This window comes from Phragmites australis, chromosome 8 (assembly GCF_958298935.1).
Source record: "Phragmites australis chromosome 8, lpPhrAust1.1, whole genome shotgun sequence".
In the NCBI taxonomy this organism is placed as follows: Eukaryota; Viridiplantae; Streptophyta; class Magnoliopsida; order Poales; family Poaceae; genus Phragmites; species Phragmites australis.
In genome coordinates, this window is record NC_084928.1 from 4,624,684 (window position 1) to 4,650,774 (window position 26,091).

Genomic DNA, 26,091 nt, shown 5'->3' on the forward strand with positions numbered 1-26,091 from the left:
GAGCATGTCGGAATTTCACGTGGACTTAGCAGTAGTACAATCCCCCTTCACGGTCTCCCACCAAAAAAAAAAGTGTATGATTATGTCCTTTGACTAATAGCATTACTATATATATTAGAGCAGTGTGGCTTGAAGGCCAGCCACGGCGTCCACGTCGTTCAATTTCCCTCCTCATCCGATCGCAGCATCATGTGGTCTTCGTTGCGTTTGGGGCCGGGGTTAGGTGGGGGCTTGCGATTTTTTTCAGCGGCTACTCGGTACGGGACGCGTATCGGGCGTCAGTTCGTGCCTCTGCTCCACCAGTGTTGTCCTGCGATCCACCTTGGCAAATCCCCCTCTCCTCCTACCAGATCTGTCGTGCATGTATGACGCCCTCTACCGCGTCTCCCTTTGCTAGCAGCCGTCGAGGAAGGGGAAGCCTAGGAGCATCGCCAAAGTCACCCCGGGGACCTCTTCGCTAGCTTGCTTGGATTGGATATGTGAGGCTAGAGCTGGGGAGAAGCTCACCATCACAAAATCCATCGTCATCGTCCACCTTCGCCCCTGCAGAGCGCTGGTGATGCCACCCTCCCCCCTCCTCACTCTCTGTAGCTCTGCCTGCTCACCCATTCGAGAAACCGCCACTTCCTTCTGCACTCCTCGCTGCCACCACTGAATCACTCTCTCCAGTCCTCTCCTTCCTCCCCGACAGCAGCAGATCCTTTCTCGTCAAGGATAAATGACCAGTTGATTCAATCATAACCATCATTTTCTTTCCATTTCTTCTCTAGCTACTGAATGAGCCCCTTTCTCTATTCCTCTAATTTCTCGATGTGTTTGTGCTTTGCGATCATTAAGCGAGTTGTTGCATGAACTTGATAATCAAAATGTGATTTGGGCTTAGTTACCTTGCCGTTGTACTATTGTTTCTTGCAGACCACCGTGGTTTATTTGTTGGGCCATGGATTCCCATGTTTACTATTGGCTCATCCATGCTAGCCTGTAACTAAAGAAGTTTATCGATCTTTTACCTTCACATAGATTAAGCTAGCCCATGTTTAGGAAAAGCTGATAATTTTATTAGTTGGTATATTGCTCATAACAATGTAAGCGTCATGTAATCAGTATCCAAATTTTTGCTTCATTTAGGGATAAGAGATTTGCATCCATGATTGATGAACTTCAAGAGATGTTGTAACGTATTCGCTTGGGGATGAAACTAGCACGATTGTTATTACTTAGTTGTAAGTTATGGTTGCTCTTTGATGCAAGGGTGACCTCTATTATTGTTAGTCAGTGAATTCCCTCTTTTCTTTTTGGATTGAATTGACCATGGTTTTCTTGAAATGGCATGTAGTTGGACACCAGCTACTTCTGCAACAAGCAACTAAGATCAAAAGGTCTGGTTTGTTAGATTTTTGCTTCTGTGAGATATAAGCATTTGCATGTTCTTTAAAGATCAAGACTTATAAAGTCCATGCAGTATTGTGAGGGCTATGTCGAGGGTATCAACGGATTAAGGTGCGTGAGACTCCTGAATTTTTGTTTTAAACAGATCATGCAATTAAATTATTCACTTTTTATGGAGCAAGCAGTAATCGTGGTCTACATTTTGTATTATGATATGAAATTAGTTGCCAATTGAGCTTATTCATAAAATACTCTCTGAGGAAAACTACTTCGGTGTTAGACTGCATTGTAATTTCTTCATACCAATTTTAGTTTTCCTAAGAGTGTTAATTATGACAAAATCTTGCACTTGCTCATGGGCCATTTGTCAACGATCATAACTTAATGATCAACAATGCATTCATGATAGCTCACGAGACCTCATGTGTTCACCTGATTTGATTTCGTGAAACATCTGTTTAAGAATCATTTGTATATGTTGCAATCGTCATTGGATATTTCATTTACTTAGCTATTTGCTAAGCAGAAGAAATAATTGTTCCTTCTTTGAGTTGCATCTTAGCTTTCCTCACTATCTTAAAGTCCAATTTTCCTTTGATCTAGATGCATTGTTGCATAGAGCATGATTCATGTTGATGAACATAAGGCTAAATTTGGAGAAGGTTGCATAAACAGTTGTTGCGTCACGGAGGTAAAATTGTTCCTTCTCGGTGATGCATCTCAATTTAATCTACTATGTCACCAAATTTCTTTTTTTCAAAGATTCTATCTCATCGAGTTCCTTATGCTCCTCCACGTCGTCTCATCCACCTTTCCACCTCTCCTCACCCCCACCCTAGGCAGCCGTAGTGCCCTGACTTTCACGGAGATGTAGCTGCAAGCCCAAGCACCCAAGGGGCCATAAACCTCTTTGGTGCTAATTGTGGTGAGGAATTTGCCTCAAGGTACATTTGGGTTCCTCTCCCGTGATCCCTAATATGGTTTACGCTGATTTCTATTTTATGTGGTCTTCTTTACATATGTAACTTGACAATGTAAATTAATTTTGGACTTGCTTCGGTGACCACCAGAACAAGGTATTTTGATCTAATCACACTAGCCACTCATTTGTTGCAATGCATCAACAGTACAAACACTCATGCTGGCATTTTTTTCATGCTTCTATCATAGAGCTAATGGGGCTACCATTAATTAATAATGTTGCATTACTTTGTTTTTCCGTGTGATAAAGCCTTGTTCATCTTGGCAGAACATGGAGGTTCACTTTTTGGACAGAAGGGTAGAGGGCAACAAGATTTCACATTCTAATGTGCATCTCGAAGCAATCAAGAGAAATTATTGATATATATGTAATCTCTACTTGCTATTGCTTTATCACCTTGATCAATTTGTTAAGTCTGACCTGAGAAGATGCGTAGTTTAAGTCAACAAAAACCGAGGGTATACCCTGTTATCTAAAAAACGAAGAATGCATTTATAGAATCAACTTACGTTGGCAATCGCTTTTCCTCACTTTATGGAAAGATCACATCATCTGTATATTAAAAGGGGGAAAGAGAAGAAGGAAAGTTCAGTATGTTTATCAGCAATCAATCATCGCAAGTAGGATGAACTATCCTCATTCACAGCATAGATTACGACAACATCTAGGCAAGCGACGGCGTACAGTCAAGCAACGACGTACATGTTGCTCAAAACTTTACTAATAACAGAGCTGAAAATTCAAGGAATCATAAGTCAAGCAAAGGAATGTGCACATAAGTAAATAAGATGATAGGCTCTTCAAAGGAATGTAAAATGAACGGTACCTCAATTAATTGTTAGGTTCTAAGAGAAAAATGGAGATATTTTAGATGAATCAAATAGCTATTGTTATACAATTGTCATTAACTAACTTAAAATACAGTCGGTAGCACAAGATCTATTATTACAAAAAGTAATAGCTGTGTGTGGGAAAAAAACAGTTACAAAAACAAAAATCAACCAAAAAGAAATAGGTTGAACTATTGCTACAACAATACATTGTGCTGTCATTAGAACTTCAACACGCACATGATTAGTTATCAAACAAGTCCCGAATTAATCTGGACAATTTATCACCAACTTAACTGGAATTGAAAAATAATTAATTGTTTACTCGATTGAAGGCAAGCAAATTTTGTGGCAATTAGTTCATCCTAGAATGAACAACCCCAAATCAAATGGAAAATAAATATGTTAAGCAGAACATTCTGTATTGTACTGACAAACAAATACTAGTTGACCTTGATGCATACTTTCTGGATCAATACAATGAATAACCACACATCACAATTATAGTGAACCAAAAAGGTCAATATTTAGGAACAAATGAATAAGAACATGACAGAATTGTAAAATGAATAGAGTAGAACGTGTCCCTTCTCTCCTAAGAACATGTCCCTCATGTGCACAAAGCTATTTATCCACTTCAAACTGGCACTCGAACCGGTTGGACCATTGAAAGGAGCACCTGAACGGTTCAATCACCGGTCCGGTCCTAATAACTATAATATAGATACTCCGAAGAACAACTAATTTAGTGTGAACATTTCAAGTGATAGATTCTGAATCAAACAAAAAGTATTGGTTGCTCAAACAAAGTGCGAGAAGGTTTGTACAATATAAATTACAGAGAAGAAGCTAGATGGGACATGTGGTGGGCAAAAAGGCAAGACACGAAAAGAAAAGAGAGAAATTGGCATCTCACTATGCAGTATACTTGTTTAATCATTATACTACTTTACTGAACAAAAATAATAGCTGAAATTGGCATCTCACTGTGCAGTACTCACGCCATGGCACCCATGCGTTTTCGCACCACGTGCAATGCATCTTCAGTGTAAGATCTAGTATTGGACATTAATTTTACCATAGGAAAATAATGAAATTAAATAACCTCCCAAAAGCAAATTGTATTGGATCTCATCTGTTGTTACGGAAAGATGAGGACGACAATGTTGTGCACCTTATGGTATGCCTCTTGATATCATCCATGCTATTGTCCATTGATGAGCACATGGCTCGAGGAAAACCTCTGGCGCCTGGAACTCAAATGGCAACTCATGCTCCCGAGAGAGGGCACAGGGGATGAGAGAGCTAATTCCAGACATGTATGAGAGGGCACGGGGGAATCGCTCACCTGAGAAAAGGAAAGGGAGGTTGTCATTGCGAAGGAGGGGCGTCTGATCGCCGTAGTGTCGAGTTGAAATCACTGCTGCGAAGGAGGGGTGCAGCATCGATGTTCGATCACGACGGACGATGGGCTGTCGCGGCAGCTCGAAGCAGCGCGGCGTCGAGGTGGGATGGGGTGGCGGCGCGACGAGCGTGGGGGAAGGGCGCGCGAAGTGGCGGCGGTGATGGACGAGCACGTGAGAGTGTGCGCGTAGTGGCAGTGGTGAGAGACGGGTACGAGAGGGTGTGCGCGGAGTTTACGGCGACGAGGGATCCTCTGCTGTTTGGAAGGGCACATGAGGGGGCACGATGAGCGTGGTAGGGAAGGGAAGGGCGGCGGTTCATTTGTTTTTTTTCATGGGAGAGTGGAGGCATGGTTTTTTATTAGATGGTGGGTAAAATAAAACTGAGGATATATATATTAGAATTTTTTTTAAGTAGGAGAGATTGAGGATTTTGGATATTTTAATGACAACCATGAATTATCTCGAAACGAAACGGTAGCTAGGAGCAAGACGCACGCAGCCCGGCCCGTTCCATGCATGGAACCGGTCTCCTTCCAGCCCCGGAGCAACATGCACGCACGCGCGCGCGCGCGCACCCACGACGACCCGTTAAACAACCCAAACGCCCAAACCAACCCCCCAACCCCCAGTGTATCACCACCGGGCTCCGCCTCTGCTACTGCGCGTCACGTTCTCTCCCCTTCCCCCTCCCCCTCCCCCTCCTCCTCCCCCTCCCGCCGCCGCTGGACGGTTCAGCGACCCTGCGGCGCGTGGCGACCTTCGGTTTCCCGTTCTTAGTCGGTCCCTCCCTCGAGGGAGAGGAGGCGGCGGCGGAGGCGCCTGCGGCAGATGTCGCTGTTCCGACGGCTGTTCTACCGGCGGCCGCCTGACGGGCTGGTCGAGATCTCCGGCAACATCCTCGGTACGTGCACTTTCTCGGTCCAGTACTCGGTGATTGTGCTATTTTAGCTGGGTGTGTTTGTGTGAACCCGCGTGCTCTCTCGCTCTCGGCTTGGACTTGTTCGTCGGGGGTTTCTTGGAACTAACGCGTCCCGCGACACGGAGAATCCTGTTACTAGTACGCACTTGTTCTGGCTTTATTCCCCATATCAATTATGAGAAAAAATTTGGTTCATTTTGGGTTAGAGCTGCAGATTTGCTTCGGAGAATGGAGATAACTTTGCCCAGATTTTGTGGCTTTGTGCTGGTGGGTTCGGTTCATCTTTTGACTTGACGAAGGGTCGCGGAAAGGCCATTGCTTAGCTGTTGCTAAACTATGCGCTTGACCAGAATAGGGACACCGAATTGACCAGAGTAGTTGGTTATTATGTTGCCATTTTAATTGATCAGATTAGTTGGTCGTCATCTTGCCATTTTAATTGATCAGATTAGTTGGTCATCATGTTGCCGTTTTTTCCCCTTCAGGATCACGTCCTCGTTTTGATGTGGATCAATTCCGTTGGGCGCAGCTTTTACAAGATTTAGCATTTTGGATGCAAATTTGAGCTTTATATGCTTTGGAGCACGGGTTGCTTCTTATGTAGCACATTGGTTAATCTAGATGAAGATGGGGAGCTTTGAAGCTTGAAGGGCCATTCTCATGCAAATACGTACCTGAAGAAAAAAAGGCAATTATTTGGGAAATGAACTTTTGCTCATTTAGGAAATATGTGTCATCAGGAAGTTTTTCAGAGACACTATCAATCAGCTTATTGTGTCCACTTAAAATTGTCACGGCTTCTTTTTTTTTTTGTCTGATGATGAAATTGGCTTCCCAAAACTTTTTTTCCCATTTGATATCCGCTTGTAGCTTATGGCATAACGACTACATTTTCTTTCCTCAAATATGCATTCATCATTTTTAAGTCAAATAGACTTTTAATTGAGGTCAATTTTGTTCCTGACGTGCTTATGCAAACATTCGTCAACTCCCATCGAGCATGCTTTGTACATTTTTTATAATCACTGTTTAATAATAGAATTGAGATTGCTCCGTCTCTGTACTCCCTATCAGATGCTGACTATTGATCGCTTCTTTGCTTTCCAGTTTTTGACCACTGCTTCTCTATGGATCTATTTGAAGAAGATGAGCTGAGGCCATATATTGGGGGCATCTTAAAGCAGCTACTTGGCGGCTACTCCATCGACTCATTCATGGTATTCAACTTTGAGGGAGGCAAGAAGGACAACCAAATTGCTAGCATTTTCTCATACTACGACATGAGTGTGATGGGTTACCCACGTAACTATGAAGGATGCCCCTTGCTCACCATGGAGATGATTCACCATTTCCTGAGGTCTAGTGAAAGCTGGCTCTCATTAAGCCAGGACAACTTCCTGCTTGTACATTCAGAACATGGTGGGTGGCCAGTCCTTGCTTTCGCATTGGCAGCCTTACTGGTTTACCTCGGAAGGTATAATGATGAGAGGAAGGCTTTGGAGATGGTCTGCAGACAGGCACCAGATGGGTTAGCTGAGCTATTCTCACCACTTGACCCAGTGCCTTCTCAGCTGAGATACTTGAAGTATGTGTCAAAACGGCACGTATCACAGGAACTGTGGCCTCCTGTTGACAGAATGCTGAATTTGAATTGTGTAATAATCAGGAAGGTACCAAATTTTGATGGGCATGGTGGATGTAGGCCAATATTCCGGATTTATGGCCCAGATCCCCTTGCGCCTAATGACAGGAGTACTAAAGTTCTATTTTCAATTCCAAAGACAAGCGATTTTGTCCAGCTTTACTCACAGGTATAATTTTGTTTGGTTATCAAGTTACCATTAATCACACATTGGTCTTTTACAGTATGCCTGTGATGTTTGTCTATAATGCATTGGCTCAGAAGTTCAGCGTTTAACATTGTTGCTGATCTATTCTAAAAATACTTACAAGCTTACAAGTTTAGTTCAGTTATGTTTCTACTGAGATTATGAATAAGTTCAAACTTCAAAGCGCTTAATGTTTATCTTTTGATTATTTACTTTATCGGGTTCCATTTTTCCAATTCGTACAGAAGATGTACATTTGACTTAAAAGTTTATATTGGATATCTGTACTGATCGTTGTATGACATCTTCAAGCTTGAAGCGCTGAACTGAAGTGAATTGAACTCTTGTTTGCAAATTCAGGAAGATTGTGAGATAATCAAGGTTAATATTCGGTGTCCAGTTCAAGGAGATGTTGTAATGGAGTGCACCAGCCTGGACGAGGATTTTGAACATGAAGTTATGATGTTCAGAGCCATGTTTAGCACGGCTTTTATTGAAGACAATCTGTTGCTACTCGATAGGGACCAGATTGATATTCTGTGGGACACAAAACATCAGTTTCCTGCGGACTTCAGAATTGAGGTAATTGGATAATTCCAGCATCTTATTCCATTAAATTCCTTGGCCGTTTCACCTTTGTATATAGTTATACATCATTTTTTCCTGATAATTATAGGTCATATTTTCGGAGATTGATGTGACCACATCAATTTGCAAATCTGAGTTATCTTGTGAGGAGAAAGAAAGCCTTTCCAAGGTTAATGATGCCTTCAGTCATCTGGATTGGTCTAGCAAAAGTGATCACATCACAAATGATGAATCAGAACAGAAGAGATTACGCAATGAGCATGATGGCTTTGATGTGATACCCCTACAGGAAACAGAAATCAGCAACATCACAGCTGAACTTAACTTGCAAGATAGCAGAACTGTCGAGATTAATCAGATAGAACCAGGAGATGACCATTCTTCTGCGCCAGAGTTTGAGGGTGGCAAGCATTCTTTGCCACAACCTGAAGTACCCGAGCCGAACTCCCAAGAAGGTCAACTCTTCCAGGATACATCTACACGGGAAAAGCCAGAGGTGGATAACATCAAGAATGAACCCGGTTCAGAAATGCATTCAAAGAATTTCAGAGAAGCTAGTGATGCTGCAGCCGCCGAATGGTCTGACACCAATTCAGATGTGTTCCTGTCAGATACACCCTCAAGCAGCGCTCCGTCTAGCCCGCCAAAGTTCGACGAAGATGTCCTGGAAGCTGGAATTGTTGTAACACAATGACAACAGCTGCAGATATGACGAGTGCACGGCTTCTACTGTAAATGAAAAAATCTCATGAAAAAAATGTACTTACATACATACACCTACGGTAAAAAAATCTCATGAAAAAAAGAGAGATGATTGTCGAGACCATAAGCAGTACAGTTCAGTTCCGCAAACATGCATGAAATATTTCAGATCTCACCAGATTTTGACATATGAAATTATGAGATGAGATCAACCGCTGACGTGCTCGGCATTTTTTAACGTTTTTTACGATATGAAGGGATTTTATTTATCAATAATGTTTAGCGGTACAACAGAAAAATACCAAGCATTTGATTCACTTCCTTGGTGGCAAAATCGGCAAGGAGCACGCAAAGGCCCAATATGGTACTGCTCGCCTTCTCCGACCCACGAAGGAAAGAACGGAATCAGTCCTAGCTCCAATTAAACGTGGGCCTTCCACACCGACAGCCCACCACAATCCAAGGAAGAGATCACGGGGCCCTAGCTCCAATTGAACTCGCAGAAGCGGCAGCCATGGTGGCGCGCGGAGCACGGCACAACAGCTAGCTCGGAGATGGCGCCACCGGAGGACGGGGCGCGGATTGGGGACGGGAACACCAAGGAACTCGCGAGGCGCAGGGAATATATCAAGGCAGTGCATCCTACTTCTTTTCAAATAAATATTATTTTTTAGAATTTGATTTTGTTTTTAAATCGATATCGTTTTAGTTTTTTTTAAGTGGTGTTTTATTAGAATGCTCATATTAAAGATGGTTAGAAAGTAGAGTTTTAATTTAATGAGTGTAGTTGATTGATAACTTATATGTTAGTGATTACATGTCAGAGAAATTGAGATAGATGAACATGTTATAAAAAAAAATTACTATAACTTTATTCTATGTATCAAAGATTAAAATAATATCTAAAAAGAACAAAGATAGTATTCATCATCAGCCTTAGGGTTTTGGTCTTCCTCGGGATCCTGCTCTGCAGCCTCCTCGTCCCCGGCGTCTCCCGGAAGACTCGGACGTGGCTCTCGCCGTAGGTCGCGGACTGCTGGCTGCTCCTGGTCATTGTCGGCAGCGGCATGTCCTACGTGAGTCTATTCGGCTGGTACATCCCCTGCAACGGGCAGAAGAGCGAGCCAGAGACCGGCGCTGATCTTTGCTGAAGTGGCATGAAAGTACAGGCGCAAGTACAAAATATTTTCACATGTTTGCCAATAGCAAACATAGAAAAACAAATACTCCTTACGTTCAAAAATAGTAGGCATACTTGTTTAGATTCGATCTTCAAAATTAGATTTTGACTAAATTTTTTTATAAAATATATCATTTATAGCTAAAAAACTATATAGTATAAAATCATTTTAAATTGTGAACTTAGCTGTATAATTTTTATACATTAGATGTTTTTATAATTTATTAAATATTAATCAAAGTATATAAAGTTTAATTTTTTCAAAAAAAATATGTCTATTATTTTTGAACAAGGAAGTATATTTTATATGGAACAGGTTGAAAACAAAATCAAGGGTAAAGAACAAATAAAGGTGCACATCACACTATACTACAAAGATCATTTCTAGCTACTTGGGATTAACCATTTCTCGATGACGGAAGCACAGAGAGAGAATATTACCTAGGTGACCTAAGTTGAAAATGATATTTTTATGACTCCCTTAAAAAAGGTGTGGGATGCAATCTTTCAAATGGCACATAATAAAGCCCCAGACCTTAACGGTTTTCTGGTAGAGTTTTACTAGCCCTTTTAGAAGGTCATCAAGAAGGACTTGCTGACCTTATTCCACAAATTGTATTCTAGGAACCTTTTGCTGCACAGTCTCAACTTCAGGCCAATTATGCTTCTACTAAAAATCAAAGAGGCATGTCGTGTTTAGAAATACTGGTCAATTTGTCTGTTAAACATTAGCTTTAAGATCTTCATAAAAATAGCCACCAACCGCATAAATAGTGTGGCTGACTGGATAATTCACCCCACCAAAATAATCTTTAATGGCCAAAACATCTTGGAAGGGGTTGTTATCTGACACAAGAGTATACGTGAACTCCATCGTAAAATGTTAAATGGGGTTTTATTTAAAATAGACTTTAAAAAGGCGTATGACAAAGTCAAATAGCCTTTCATGGTATAAGCTCTACAGATAAAAGGTTTCTCGTCTAAGTGGTGTTCATGGGCGAAAACAATCATTTCTAGGGAAAAATGTAGCGATCAAAGTTAAGGATAATATCGGGCCATACTTTCAAACAAAAAGGGGTTATATCAAGGGGACCCGTCTGGCTGATTCTATTTAATATCATCATTGACATGTTAGCAGTACTTATTGAGAGAGCTAAAAGAATGGATAAATTGGTGAAGTAATACCACACCTTATTGAGGATGACATATCTATCCTCCAATATACTGATGATACAATCATCTTTTTGGAACATGATCTAAAAAAGGCAAAAAATATATGAAACTCTTCCTTTGTGCTTTTGAGCAGCTTTCTGGTCTGGACATCAACTTCCATAAAAACAAATTGTTTTGTTTTGGTGTGGCTCAATATAATGCCAACCAATATGCTAAATTGTTTGGTTGAATTATGGGAGAGCTTCCCTTACAATACCTGGGAATTTTAATTCATTTTCAAAAGCTCATGATACAGACCGGAAATGAGTAGAGAAATGGTTTGAAAAGAGACTGAGTAGTTGGATGGACATGTATCTATCTGTGGGTGGTAGGTTTGTCATTCTTAATTCAATACTAAGCAGCCTCCCAACATAAATGATGCATTTCTTCCTAATTCCACGAGGGTTACTTAACAGATTGAATTACTTTTGTTCTGGATTCTGTTGGCAAAGTGACAGTTATAAAAAGAAATATCGTCTGACGAAATAGAGTGTCATGTGCTAACCTAAATATCAGGGTGGATTAGGCATAGAAGACCTCGATGTTCAAAATACTGCTCTTCTATGTAAATGGCTCTTTGAGCTTTTGACCGAAGAGTGGATCTGGCAAGATTTTATTACGAAACAAATATCTAAGATCAAAATCTCTAGCACAAGTTAACCGGAAACGAAGTGACTTATTTTTGGGATGGACTGATGAAGGTGAAGCAATATTTGTTTTGCTTTGGTACCTTCAACATTAAAGATGACTCGCAAATCAGGTTATGTGAGGATAACTAGTTGAGAAGTTCGCCACTACTAGACCAATATCCAAGGTTGTATAACATATAACGAAACAAACAAGACACAACTGTCAATGTACTACAATCCTAGTGATCGAATGTTTCATTTTGGTGGGATATGATCAGCCCAAAATTAATTGCGTGGAATAAGTTGTGTCCATACCTTATCAACATCACTCTATCACAAGACCCCGACGAGTTTCTTTGGAACTTGAATCAGGCTGGAAAATTCTCTGTGAACTCTCTTTATTGGACACTTATATATAATGATGCAACTAGAATGAACAGATAACTGTGGAAACTAAATGTACCTCTAAAAATAAAAAAAGACTCCTATAGTATTTACATAAAGGGGCTCTACTAACAGAAGATAATTTAATCAAAAGATAATGGTGAGTAAGTCAAAAGTGTTGCTTTTATTATAAAAGTGAGACGGTTAAGCATATCTTTTTTTATTGTCATTTCGCCAGATCTACACGGTTTATCATCTAGAAGGCTTCAAACCTTTACCCACCGTGTAGTGTACTAAATAAGCTTGGAAATTAGCTTTGTGATCTTAGTAAACAACAAAAAGCCAAAGCTATGGTTGCAGCGGTAGTTTTTTGTTGGTCTCTATGGCTGTGCTAAAATAACATTATCTTTAATTTTAGGAAAAATAATTCTCCTTTACCCGTTATTTATACTTGTATGTGCTGGCTTCGTACATGTGCCGTGCTACAGTGACAAGAGCATCGAGATATGGTGGCAATGACATGTGCGTATTTGAAGCAGGTGGTCAGAGAGTTCTTTACCTCCCTCAACGAGAGTCTATACTTCGGATTGACACCCCTCCACCATAACCCTTGCATTGGATCTTTTTTCCTCCTTTTGGGTTATGCTTCATGTACTTTTGTCATTGGCCCATCCCAAGTTCTGTGTTGTTTGTAAAGTTGACTTTTTTCAAACATGTATGAGAAGTTTCAGATCTCTCAAGATTTGGGGAGAAATGTGATAACCGGAGGCCGAACTTCAAAAATTTCTCTTTTTATGTCAATGAGTTCTTGTTAATTTGGGTGTGACTAGAAATGTTGGCAATACGGGCTATGATGTGATGAATATGACATATGTTAGAATATATGGGTTTGGCCAATTATATTTGAAAATAATTCATAATAAATTTCAAATGTCCAACAATTGAAGTGAGAATGTAGTTTTTTAATCTCATCTTGCTAGTGGAGGTGGAGGGAGACCAATTTAAAGTGAGTGTGCCCTCTGTCCCATTAGCTCATATCGATAGGAGGATTAGAAAAACATACGCGCACACTCGCCTCACCAGGCTGGGTGGGGGTGAGGGAATAGGCCTACGACACCGGGAGATAACAGATAAGCTTTTTGTGAAGCGCTCGTCGTGACTCCTTATGATCTACTTCCTCTACATTTTTTTCGTCATCGTCTCATCAAATAGGTTTGTAGTTTGGGACACCATTGCCAAATTTTCTCATTTATAGAGAAATTTTACCACTACTCTAAAACATAAGACACAATGAGTTTTACTGGTTGGAAGGGTTAGTGTGGAGGCGTCACACTGAGATTGATTAGCGTGGCAGCAATAAGCGATGGCAGATTCGGCGGCAGGGAGCCATCGTTGACGAGATTATTCTCTGGTTGATGTTTATGGACAAAATATTGCTAATGAGTTCACTTCGTTTCCACGCCAGTGTATGGATCCAACGAGGGGAAATCTAGGGGGCGTCCTGATGAGGTGGAGGAAGTTGATGAGGGCAATGGTGGAGTGAGGCGACTTGATTATGGGTTCACATGCATCCTACTTCCGGTGTCAATTTATCTCTTGATCTACATTTTTAAAAAGAAGTAGTGAAGTTGTACCATCGATATCTTGTCAAATCACGTCTCAAATAGCTAGGTGTGGTGCCTTCTCTCATAACCCAAGGTAATGCATTTGGATGCAAACTGCGTGTTAAGCTGTTATTCATGTATAATTGGAATTGATCTAATTGTTTGCCATCTAACCTTACAATAACCATTATCCTTGCTTGAAGATGATTGCCAATGGTCATAGATGATCCTTCTGTCCATGCATGAAATGATCAAAAGGTAAGAATTCAATTCCCTTGTTTTCTTTTCTTTTTTGGTCTGAGACACACGGTAGTCGGTAGCTGTCAGTTTACGTCTATTGTACGGTTGTTCATAAAAGAAAAATGGGGGCAACCTGTGTTCTAAAAAATGACACTATACCTAGTTGTCATTTCGTTGCATCCATCGATATTCATTTCAGTTGTGTCATATTCTCTCTATTTTCACACTTTTATCAGGTATCAATTTAAAATTTTCGAGTGTTCAAAATCTACTAGTTTTTTACTGTGTATTATATGGAAGTGTTTCGTCGGTAAATGGATGTTACCGGCATACAAATTTCATCAGTTGGCAGCATGCCGTTACAAACCCTAAGGACTTATTGAAGCTTGACATGGGTGAAGAGATGTTAGAGCTATGTGCACCTGTAGCATTACCTGGGAGCTCCGTCCCTGACTGTGAACATCAGGGGTGTGCCCACTAAGGATGATGGGTGTACGGATGTACATCTAAAATTTTATGAAAAAAATTATATATGTAGTCAACCTATGGCCTCTTATGGTTGACCTAAGCTCCAGGCTCTAGCGGTTAGCCCCATCTAGCAGCAAAGTCCACGACTCACGACTCCACTCTCCACCACTCGACGGCCCACCCGACCGAGACTCTTGGAGCACGGTGGCGGCGGTGCGTCAGGCGCCGCCAGCGCTGGCACGTTGAGTGCAAGGTGTGGCGAGCGCGGCTGCGGTGTGGCGAGCGCGGCCACCCGTGCGTACGAGGCGGGGCGTGGCGGCGGCAGCGCATCGGGCACGAGAGCCTCGGCGGTGAGTCGTCTCGAGCTGCCTCCCATGGCCCTCCCACCATGTGTTTGTTGAAATGTTCCTTGGGCTACTTTTTGCTATTGTATGCTCCCCGGAACCTTGCTGTCGACGAACTAGTAAATCATTTTTTAGTGACCTGTAATATGTTTGATTTTGCTGTAACTTAAATCGGTGAAGCCGCATATTTACTTGGGTTTGTTTAGTTGTCAACATATGCGCCGTGACCCGTGCACACTCTGCAGACTGCAGGTACAACAAACATCTCGGATACTTATTTGACAAAATTATGCAATATCATTATAACATTTTTAGTTTGAAATGAATAATTCTAGGTCTTTAGTTTGAACCTGGGACTGGAATCATTGTTGCGAGTGATTTGTACTGCACCGTTTGGCTCTGCATTGTGCAATTTTCAGTGATTATTTATTGCAGTCAGTGGCTTATCAGATGAAAAGTTAGTACTGGGTTTCGAACAGTTTACAAGTGATACGATCGAGTTCAAATTATCTCGAGATTCGGTTGTGAATTTCTTGGACCCCATCTGATTCTAGCAAATTTTTTGAGCTGGAAGCCTTTTGCTTCCCATCTCTTGAACATCCCAAAGCTCTTTGGTAGCTAACTGCTGTGAGGTGATGAGGACGCGTCAGTGCGATGTCAGTGCATGGCCTCCCGTCTATATTTATAGGTGCTTGTAATTTTTTTTCTTGTTTCAGAGACCTAATTGAAACAATTATTTCTTTTGCGAAAGGGTAGGGACTATATTAAAATTGTGAAACAGTACACCCCATTTTACATGTGGCCATCCAAGGTTTGGGGTCTCCTTTCCGGATTTGGTGGGAGGAGTGAACTCCGACTCCAACGTCTTCTGGTGCTTTGCCCTGCTACTGCAGCGACATGCTGACCGGGAGATGGCTGGAGCTGAAGAAGAAGAAGATTAGGACCTGCAAAGTTCATATGTGCAATTTGTTGGTACACTCTGATTTAGAACAACAGTTTATAGTAGTTTGTTGATACTAGAATATAGCAGTTCAAGTTTATTTGTGCTGATTTATTTAAGAATGTGTATAAAGTACTGAATGCTATGTAAATTGTGATTTATGCAAATTATAATTTCAATTTTTTAGTTCCTTTATATTACTTTAGATGTTGTTATTATTATGAACAATTTTTACTTTGGATCTTGTCGTCGATTAATATTTATGATTATAAAAAAATTAGCTATATATAATAATATGTACATCTAAGTTTAAAATCACGGGTCCGCCATTGGTGAACATGATGAACTTCAGTTGATAATCAAGAGGAGAACATTCACAAAAGACAAGCCAAGGCCATATTTGTTGTCAATACATGCAAGCGAAATGTCATCTACAGTCTATTCATGATTGAATAGTTATGAAATTTATTGGTACGAGCCTCGGTTGTAGCATTAAGCTATCAGCTATCATCATTCTGTTCCATGTGATTCTGCCACAATAGGTTCAAAACCTAGTTATTTCTTTGTTTCAATTATTCGTTGGATACAATATAATACAAAGACTTCAACAGACCAGTGTGGGGTTGAACCTAAGGCGGTGGCTAGACAACGAGGTAATATGATGTTTTTTCTCCATAGCAACGCATGCAGTAGTGGTTAGGAGACGGAGGGGACAAATCCAATAGCCCTTGCGCACATACGAGGTATTAAGATGGTTTATTTGCGCTGCAATTCGTGTTGAAGAGATAGATAAAAAAAAAGGAGATGTATGAGAGAATTAATTGATGGATAAACATTAGATAAAAAAGATAAATAAACTGATTAATCATGTGTGCACAAGGGCATGCGAGATTGCATTTTCTTTAGGAGACAGTGGGAGACGGCAGCGGATTCTGTGGTGGGAGCCGCCGGAAACAGGGAAGACCAGGCGTGAGAAGGAGAGAGAAGCGCTTTCCGTTGTTGGGAAGAAGAAACACATGGTTTGTTCGATGCGCATCCGACGGCCACACTCGTCGACTGGAGCTTTTCAGTCGAGCGAGAAGTTAGCCCTGTAATTATGCAAGAACACACCATTTCACTCCATTTCAACTGGTTTAGGAGGACAAAACTAGCTACCAACATAGGCATTCACGTTGCTAAGTATGGGTGTATTCGTTAACACAACCGACACTTAAAGTTAAAGGTACATACACAGGCATAGTTCATCATCACCTGCAATTCGACAAGAAGTCCACAACATAAGCCACTGAAATAGTTTGCACACCATGTACTGCTAATCTGTTTCCGGAAGTTATAGGCTAGCTCTCATGTATAGCCCAAGGCTGCGGGGACGATGGGGCGGGGACAGGGAGGAGGATGCCCTTCTCCCGGAAGCACACGACGGTCTCGTAGAGGGCCTGCGCCGCTGGCGTGAACTCCAGGCCTAGCTCCCTGAGCCGCTGGTTGGATATCTTGTAAGGCTGCTTCCTCGGGTTCACCTCATCAGAGCACCTGCAATGCAAGAACAACAGCGAGTAAGCGATCTGCGATACAGCAGTAATACCAGCTTCGCTTCTGTTGGTAGCTAGGTGCAGAGTGCAATTGCGTTCCTGAAGGAAGAACAGATAGACTATCGGTTCAACGGGTCAAGATCGACTCATGCGACGGCAGGAATGATTCCATTTAGATAGAACTGAACGTATGACTTGCTGAATTATTCAGAGCAGAAGGCATTGAACTCTTAATCACTGAACTATTCACACGTGATTCTCATTCTAGAGAGATCGTATATACTTGTGCGTGATCTAAAAGTACGTGTGTGTACTTACCGTAAGATCCCTAGAACCAAAAAAAGTTCTCTCTCTAACTAGCCTCCTCTTTGTCTTCCTCGTGTGTAAGCAAAAAGTCAAATGTTTAACACGTAAGAACCGGCAACATATCTTTTTCTCGAATACGTAGAAGAATCGACGACATATATGTAATCAAAGGGGGATTAATCACAATCACATCTCAATAACTAATGATTAAGTCTCGTCTAAAAAAAGTCCCAAATATGTAGCCAAGAAGACTAAAATGTTTAGCCTCTTGTCGTACGAGCGGGAGACTCGGCAACAGATTTCACAATCGGTTCTGCAGTATGTGCTACGTAACTCCACAGGCAACATTCTCAGGCTTGACAAATAATCGGTATCCACCGCACTTGGTATCCAAATTGGCAAATCGTAACCCATCAGATTCAAACATAGTAGTACTGTAGCACGTAAGCACTATCCATTGACAACTCGATATCCTTTTATGTTTCTTTCAGAAGTTTGAAAAAAAAAAGGACAGAGACATGCATGCACCGCACCTGTTGCAATGCAAGCATGCATGCAGAGAGACTGTGCCACTGACCTCTCGGGGACGGGGAACTCCGGGAAGAACTTGTGGAGGATCCTGACGACGTCCTCGCGGTGGAGCACGGCGTCGGAGCACAGGTAGCGGCCGGCGGCCGCGGGCGCCTCGAAGACGCGGACGTGCGCGTCGGCGGTGTCGCGGACGTGGACGTACGCCTGCACGGCGTTGGCGTACGTCTTGACGGACCCGTTGAGGTACTTGAGCACGTGCATCAGGCTCGCGTTCACCGCCGGCTGCAGCGCCGGGCCCTGCACCAGCACCGGGTTCACTACCACCAGGTCCACCCCGCGCGCGGCCGCCGCCTCCCACGCCGCCTGCTCCGCCACCGTCTTCCCGTAGCAGTACCAGTTCTGAGTGACTCCACAACGGCAACGGCGAGCACATGCATGTGAATTAATGGCGTCCATGATTAATTGTAAGTCTGCAACGATCGATATAGGAGTTCGTACCTTGGTGTTCTTGCAGAACTCGAGGTCGCTCCAGCACGACTCGTCGACGACGGCGTCCGGCGCGCGGTTGGGGTCCATAGCGACCGCGCCGATCGACGACGTCATCACGACACGGCGGACCGTGCCGGCCTCCGCCGCCGCGTCGATGACGTAGCGCGTCCCCCTCACCGCCGGCTCCACCATCTCCTCCTGTGCGTGAGATCGACCACTTAATTGTGAGCTGCATGCATGCCATGCGGCTGTACTCCAAGGAGAGAACTAATAAAGGCCATTGAATTAATCCCGGAACGCTGAGGTGGAACACATGAATTAATTTGGGATGGTAAAACGATTTATCTCCTTCGAATACAAAATAAAAAAAGCACTCCTCTAATGGTCACTGAGTAGTGGGCCTAAGTGGACACATTGTGAATTTTTAAGGATTTCATCTCTAAATTGCTTTGGATTCCATGTTTAATACTTCCTCGAGAACGAAAGAGATCTTTTGTTTTGAAAAGTCATAAAACTAAGTTTTGACTGTTAATTTCTTCTATAATATGTTATCAATTGTTATAAGTTTAACATCATAATAAAAATATTTTAATTAAATCTATTGAAGCAAAGTTTGTATATTAAACATATATAATTTAACTAATTATCGGTTAAAACTTATAAAGTTTGATTTTCCGAAATAAAATACTTTGAACATTCTTGAACAGAAATAGTATCACGCACTCATGAAAGAATCAAGAATTAACCATCCCTACGGGCCAGATTATCTATCCGTTTTCAACTACACAACGTTTGGGTTCCTCCCGGCTTACGGGGTTACGTTACACGTCCTTACCGGATCGTCGGTCACCGGCGACGCGGTGTGGAACACGCCGTGGCAGCCGGCGATGGCCGCCCTCAGCGCGGCGCTGTCGAGCAGGTCGGCCCCGCACAGCGCCAGCCTCTCCGTCGCGCCGGGGAGCGCCCTCAGGTGCGCGTTCTTCGCGTCGTCTGCCATCTCGTCAAACCAGAACGAACCGATCGATCTAGCAGCATCGAAAGAACAGCACCAGATTGCTACTGCAACGAGTATGTTCGATCGGTCGACGTACCAGGGTTACGCACGGTGCCTCTGACGGTGTAGCCCCGCTCTAGGAGGAGCTTGACGATCCACGACCCGATGTACCCGCCGGCGCCGGTCACGCACACCGTCTTCCCGCGCCCGGTCACCGCCGCCGCGCCATTGCCGCCGTCGACGAAGGTCATGGCGCTCCCGCGGCTACTGGGTCGCTGTTTCTTGGAGGTGAAAAGAACAGAAAGGGCTCTCTCCCTCTCTCTTTCTGTCTCTCCTTGTGTGTGTTTGGTGGGGTATTTATAGAGATCGCTACGAACCAAGAGATCGAGTTGGTAGTGTGACACACAGGATCTCTCTCCTTGGATTCACCTCCTTTCGGTGTGTTCTTCATTGTTCTTCATGGCATTGACATGGTCTACGCTCACTCCAGAGTCCAGATACAGTGACGGGTACATGTCAATAACCCACAAGTTTTGGTACACTCACTAGGACGTTTTTTTCCAAGCTTACTACCAAAGCAAAAGTGACATGTCAAGGCATAAGATAGTACATGCATAGAAGCTATTAGTTATGCGGTTTGTAGTACTCTATTCTCTAGCAGTATTACTAGCTGTAACTTCCTAATTCTTCCTGTATTAATCACCGGTATATATGAATGTTGTAGCATGATTATTGATGATCCGATTCCGGCGGCTTAAGTGTTGATGATACGACGTCCAGTTCGTTTTGAAAAGGATCCAGCTAGTAGAATAATCGCCTAATTCCTTGTGTTAGCAGCCGATAACATGGTGCACAGGTGCAGTGGTACTACTTGGTTCTGCTCCCGATTTCTAAGCTGCCGGACGATTTCGTGCTACTTTCCTGAAGCACATGCTTCGACAAATTTACATGCTAACGTGATGGTATATGGGGGAAATTTCAGTGCAAACCAATTCTTCGGTGCAAACCGTGAAAACTCTCTAAAAAACATGTTTAGATGCACCCAAAAAATCGGAAAAAAATCACACATGTACATAAGGGGGTGACACACATGCATATAAAAATTCAAGGCTAAACTCTTTTTAGTTAATGAGATATAAAAATGACAAATCGGAAAGAAAGAGACAAAAATGACAAAAATCAGTATCACCCCCTCATGTAAATCCGATTTATCATTTTTATATCTCATGAACTAAAAAGAGTTTAGCCTTGAATTTTTATATGCATGTGTGTCACCCCCTTATGTACATGTGTGATTTTTTCCCGATTTTTTGGGTGCATCTAAACATGTTTTTTAGAGAGTTTTCACGGTTTGCACCGAAGAATTGGTTTGCACTGAAATTTTCCCCGATGGTATATTGACAAATTTACATGCTAACGTGCTCTTAATTGGATTAATAGGGGGGAAAGTTCATTGCTGGGATCTGTAGTCAGGTAGTACCAGGGGTGGATCTTCAAGGGACATGGGCTCATGTCCTCCTAGCCTCTGATGCTTTATGAAGAGGAAGAAGAGATAGGAGAGAAGAAGAGGGGCATTTAAGGGAGACAAGAAGTAGATGAACCTGCTAGCAGTCCATACTGCATCCTCCACTGACTACTACTTGTCATTAAAAGGAACTTTGTGAGGAAAGATTCTCATTTGCGGCATCACTGTTCCTTGCTAAAGAGGTTTTGTTGGAGGATAATTTTTGACAATAAGTCTAGAATATATCGGACGATGGGCGTGTTGATCTATATTTTTGTGGGTGTGTATTGAACGAACTCAAGAATACAAGGATTTATCTAGTTTCAGACGTCCCGTGAGATAACAATCCTATGTCATATTTTTTTTATGGATTGGATGAACTTGTTACAGAGTGTGTATTTTTTACAAGCCAGGTCCTCCCATCACTGAACGTCGTCACTCTCACCAACTAGGCCATCCCGTAGTATTAAATGCTACGGGACAGGTCACTGCTCCACCAGTCTGTCCACGTCCTCAATCGCTGAAAGGGAGTGCATGGGGAAGAAAACCACTTGAGTGGATGTTATTAAATGTGATCCAACTAGTTAGGTGAGTATCTGCCCTGCGACCAACACGGGTTGGTTGTAGGGTTTTGCTTTGCGACCAGGGGGTTGGTCGCAGGAACCCCGCCCTGGTCGCGCGATGAGATTGTGGTCTTAAAAATATCTACTGGCAACTAACATTTGTCGGTGTGGGGCCCGCCATGTGGGACACCTCTTTATCTATTACACCAATAATAACTCCCAAGCTCCATCGCGGATGAGGCGAACTGAGTGGTTTGCCGTAGTGGACCGTGGTCGCTGTGCGACTAGTGGTCGTTGACGCAACCCACTTTTGTGGTTGACTCAAGAAACCACATCCTGATGGGAGGTTAGAGAGAGAGAGAACGTTGGAGGGAGAAAAATTAATTACCGTCGGACCTGAGGGAATTTCGGTTCCCCATGTGCGGCCTTTCGAATTTCGATTGCCTATTGTTCCCAATGAGTCATTTCATCACCTCCCTTAGCCTCCAAGCCTTCATGCTCATAGCCCTTCATCTCCGTCTCCGTTCTTGCCCTCGCAGCATCTTCCATCGTCATCCGATGGCACGCACTGGCAGCGACCTCGCCTTCAACAAATCTAAGTGCAACACGGCGAGGTTGCGGCAGATGCACGACGCTGACCTGCTCACATGACACCTGACCTCAGGGTACCACTCTGAGGAGAGCGCACATGTTCCTAGTCCGGGGGAGAATGTCATGTTCATCTCGCTCTTCATGGCCGGTCTCATGCTGCCCTTCTCCAAGTTTTTCACCACTGTCATCTCCTTCTACAACATCTGTCACCTCAATCTCAACCCCAACTCCATTCTCATGCTGAACATTTCCACTCATCTGTGTGAGAACTTTGTTGAGGTCAAGACGTGCCTCGACCTCTTTTGGTTCTTCTATACTTATCGGTCGGTGACCGGGCTAGCCACCAGAAGAAGCGGGTTTCGGCTCCGCGATGGCTCCGTGGACTCCTACATTGAGGTGGACCTCAAGTCATCATGATCGGGTTGGAGGGAGGAGTGATTCTACCTTGCGGCGGACAACCTCTAAGTGCCGAGCGCACCGGCGTAGGTCACGGATAACTGGGGGAGTTCACCCACGACTACCCCGAAGCTACTGACCCTTGCCAAGCGGGTTGGTCAACTCCGAGGGGCCGGGATGACGGGATCGGATGTCATCTGTGACTTCATCAAGTGCCAGTTGTGTCCCATGCGGAGGTAAGCACACCCAACATTTCAGTACTCTGGGCCGAACTATGTCACCTGGGAGAGCTTCACAGGTAACCCTGCTGCCGCTTCCATGGTGTCGTTTCTTTAGATAAGTGTGCGACTTCTCACATCTCCTAATTTGTCCAGATCTAATGACTATATCGTCGACTCGTAGGTCTAAAACCCGATATCATCTGTACCGAGGAAAGATGGTCCTCCAACCGGCACACTTACACTGTGTGACCTCACTCCATCAAAGAGAGCATGGCTCAAAAGGGTAAGTTTGGCATTTCCAAAATTCCCGCCCTCAAGCCTTTTTGCGAGTTAGACTTTCACGGTTGCAGGGTCTCCCTGAGGTCAACGTTCTATGCCCAATCATCAATGAGGTCCTGGAGGTCTCAGATCAGGCCACCCCAGCGAGAGAAATTCACCGCGACCTCCCCTCGGGTTCCTAACAGAGCACGGACCCGCCTATTCCTAGCCTATCTGGGCGCACTCCGACTCATCTAGTCATGACGATGGCTAGACTTACGGGCAATGCTGGTCATAAAGGGAAGCAACCGACCTCGCCCTAAACCAGCTGGGGGTGACCAAACTACTTGCAATTGATTGTTGGCCCTGGGCAGAGACCCTGCAAGTGGTGTCGGCCAGCAAGGGAGCGACTAGTCTCGCCCTCAGCTAGCCAGGGGTGACCAAATCATTGCTCGTCAAGCCTCCACACAAGGGGAGAAGAGATCAGCGAAGGATTCGGCTTCCGCGGAAGCGTCCAAACGCACTCGTGGGACACCAACCGCCCGTATCCCGACGGTATATATGCCCTCCTCGCCAGGTCAACTCAGTTGCTTTTCGAGGATGAGAGTTGTGCTCACCACTCCAATCATACGGTAAGTCCTCCGATTAGGTGTAGATACTTCGAGTTCTTTCTTGACTTCACCATTTGATGTCACTACAGGTCCTCTACCCTGGTCGCAACTCCTCCTCCGGTGCCTCGGATGGATATTCTAGCCCCGAGCTAGCAGTGGCCCCGATACCGGAAGCACTGGTCGTGCCCCCGCATCTGTAGACCCTACCATGGAGCCCGTTTATGCCTCTGACCTACTCTCCCTAGTCGCTAGCCTCCCCGCCTCTATTAGCAAACTAATCGATGAGAAGGAGATGACAGACTGCAGGTGCGCCGAGTTGGAGAGGCTGGTGGCCAAAGAAAAGGAGACAAGGCGCACGGTTTAGTTGGAGAACACTACGCTTCAATATGAGAAGGTTGTGTTTCAACAGGAGAAAGCCACTTCATCGCTCAACATTCGAAACTGATGGAGGATGAGCGAATGACACGCGGCTTTCTTCAGGATGCCTTCATCGCAATGAGGGCCCCCCTTGAGGAGCATCACGCCGGAAGCCACTGAGCCGAAGGAAGAAACTGCACAGGACTGGACCTACTCTATCGGTGTCCTGGTGGAAAAGTTCACCTAGCTCCCGAGCATCCTGGCGGCAAGAGCAGCGAAGGACATGGTGCCACCGGCAAAAGCTGCAGTGGGGTATGTTCTCTAGTGCTACCACTGTAGTGACCCCAATTTCAACCTCGAGATTGTTAGGGAGGGGGTCGTGATTGCCGGTTTTGAAGCCGAGGCAAGGCTACAAGCGGAGTTCCAAGGGGTGGTAGAGCATGTAGGTTCTCTCTTCCAGGTGGAGACCACCGAAGAGTAAATATCATACTGTAACGTGGGTTTGTTTTATACCTGAATGAAGCTTTTAATTTATTTGATGGGCTTGTGTTGCTGCTGTGGCTGTAGTGCTTCTACATTGACCGTACCTTCTGCTCACGCCAAGCCCTCAGCCCTCGACCACTCTCATCAATGACTCTCTCGACCAACACAGTTAGGAAATGGTAGCGGAGTGTGAACTTAGTTTCGTAATCGAGTGAGAGAATCTGCAGGTCGATTTTTGAGGTGTGCTAGTCTTGCCATAGACTAAGTCACGTGTAGTCTTAGACTAGTCGAGTAAGACCCAACCAGCTGACTCCTGCGTGTTTTGTGGCCTGTTTATACGACTAGTTTGTTGGGAGGAACTACTCACGATGCAAAGAGACTTGGAGTGGATGACGAGGGAAAATGACCAGCAGCAGGTGTATTTCTATGATTGCCTTAATCGGATGTTCACCCCCTTTGACATGCTACTTCGTTCCACCGGCATTCAAGTTTGCCCCACTCCTAGGGACACCATGACTGGTCATATCGACTGATTCTTAGCAGCCTCTGAGGAGCGGGTGTACTTGAGTAGAGGCATTGTGAGACTATTGGTGACCACCTTTTCGAGGTCAGAGTCTACGGTGCCTACTTTTCCCTTGCCTGCGTCAACGAGCACTTCTCCGACCTCGACCTTTTTTCAGCTATCTCTGAAGGCTTCGCAGGTGCTCGGAAGACTACGGAGGAGCTCCACGATCTTGCAGACACATTTCTTTTTGTAGCTCGCTCCCTCCTTTGGACCATCCAGTTTGAACTGCTGAAAGGCATTTTCGGATCCTGGTGATAATAAGCAGATTATCAGAACCAGCCCCCAGGCAGTACCCGAGTGGTCACTTTGTAATACAAGGACCAAATTTTATATAAATTTTCCTCGTGTTCATATGGTGAGTAGGCTAGTTACTTCTAAAGGGGATCAAGGCTTTCTGTACCACTCGCTAGCTAGGTTTGTGGTGCCTAGGACAACCCTTAGCATAACAAACCCTTCGGTGGTGACCAGCGCTTGACCCGAGTTAGGACTTGTGGCCTCGTGATCGTTATCCCTCGGCCGCCCATATCCCTGACACTGTGCGAGTTGTTGTTTTCATTCATTCCCTCCCAAACGATTTGGTACTCACCACATGAGAAAAAGGGCAAAAAAACAGTAGCATGAAAAGGACTACATATCCTAAACTGTTCTAGCCCCCGATCGTCTGGTCGACAGAAGGGCTGCCAACCAGGCGAACCTTTGAATCAGAAAAATTTATAAGCCGAGGATAGCTAGGTATTGTCTGGGAGATCCTGCAAAATAGATTGTTTGGTCTTTAAATTGAAGAAACTTACAAGCCGAGGGCAATTCGTTCTTGTTCGGGAGATCCTGCAAAACAGAACAAACAGGCTCGTGCTCGAGCAGCCCTACACATAGAACTTGCACAGCTAATTTATTTTCCAAGAATTGTGCAGTTCATGATGTCCTCCATAGCTAGCTTGACTGCACCAGGTTGAGTAACCTCGACCACCGTGTAAGGCCCTTCCCACTTGGGGGAGAGCTTGTTCTGGCCTGCCTTATTCTGGATTTTCCTTAGGATGAGGTTACCTA

The 26,091-nt window shown here is 44.0% G+C and overlaps 2 protein-coding genes across 2 annotated transcripts; one reads left to right on the top strand and one right to left on the bottom strand.

Annotated features, from left to right (window-relative positions):
• The first annotated feature begins 5,171 nt into the window (after positions 1–5,171).
• On the top strand, positions 5,172–8,823 carry LOC133926372 (formin-like protein 6). Its single transcript, XM_062372297.1, has 4 exons — positions 5,172–5,508; positions 6,634–7,337; positions 7,716–7,937; positions 8,032–8,823. The coding sequence occupies exons 1-4, from the start codon at positions 5,436–5,438 to the stop codon at positions 8,635–8,637; spliced, it is 1,605 nt and encodes a 534-aa protein (XP_062228281.1). The 5' UTR covers positions 5,172–5,435; the 3' UTR covers positions 8,638–8,823.
• Positions 8,824–16,983: 8,160 nt separating this feature from the next.
• On the bottom strand, positions 16,984–19,834 carry LOC133927545 (cinnamoyl-CoA reductase 1-like). Its single transcript, XM_062374015.1, has 5 exons — positions 19,593–19,834; positions 19,337–19,491; positions 18,511–18,699; positions 18,059–18,411; positions 16,984–17,176 (listed from the first exon to the last, which is right to left on the bottom strand). The coding sequence occupies exons 1-5, from the start codon at positions 19,744–19,746 to the stop codon at positions 16,984–16,986; spliced, it is 1,044 nt and encodes a 347-aa protein (XP_062229999.1). The 5' UTR covers positions 19,747–19,834.
• Between the last annotated feature and the right edge of the window lie 6,257 nt (positions 19,835–26,091).

Excerpts from the sequence above, each read along its gene's own strand:
- LOC133926372 (XM_062372297.1), top strand. The coding sequence starts at position 5,436 with ATGTCGCTGTTCCGACGGCTGTTCTACCGGCGGCCGCCTGACGGGCTG. Across the intron at positions 5,509-6,633 it reads GATCTCCGGCAACATCCTCG|TTTTTGACCACTGCTTCTCT; the intron begins GTACGTGCACTT and ends TTTGCTTTCCAG. Across the intron at positions 7,938-8,031 it reads CTGCGGACTTCAGAATTGAG|GTCATATTTTCGGAGATTGA; the intron begins GTAATTGGATAA and ends TGATAATTATAG.
- LOC133927545 (XM_062374015.1), bottom strand. The coding sequence starts at position 19,746 with ATGACCTTCGTCGACGGCGGCAATGGCGCGGCGGCGGTGACCGGGCGC. Across the intron at positions 19,492-19,592 it reads AGGCACCGTGCGTAACCCTG|ACGACGCGAAGAACGCGCAC; the intron begins GTACGTCGACCG and ends ACGAGATGGCAG. Across the intron at positions 18,412-18,510 it reads AGTTCTGCAAGAACACCAAG|AACTGGTACTGCTACGGGAA; the intron begins GTACGAACTCCT and ends GGAGTCACTCAG.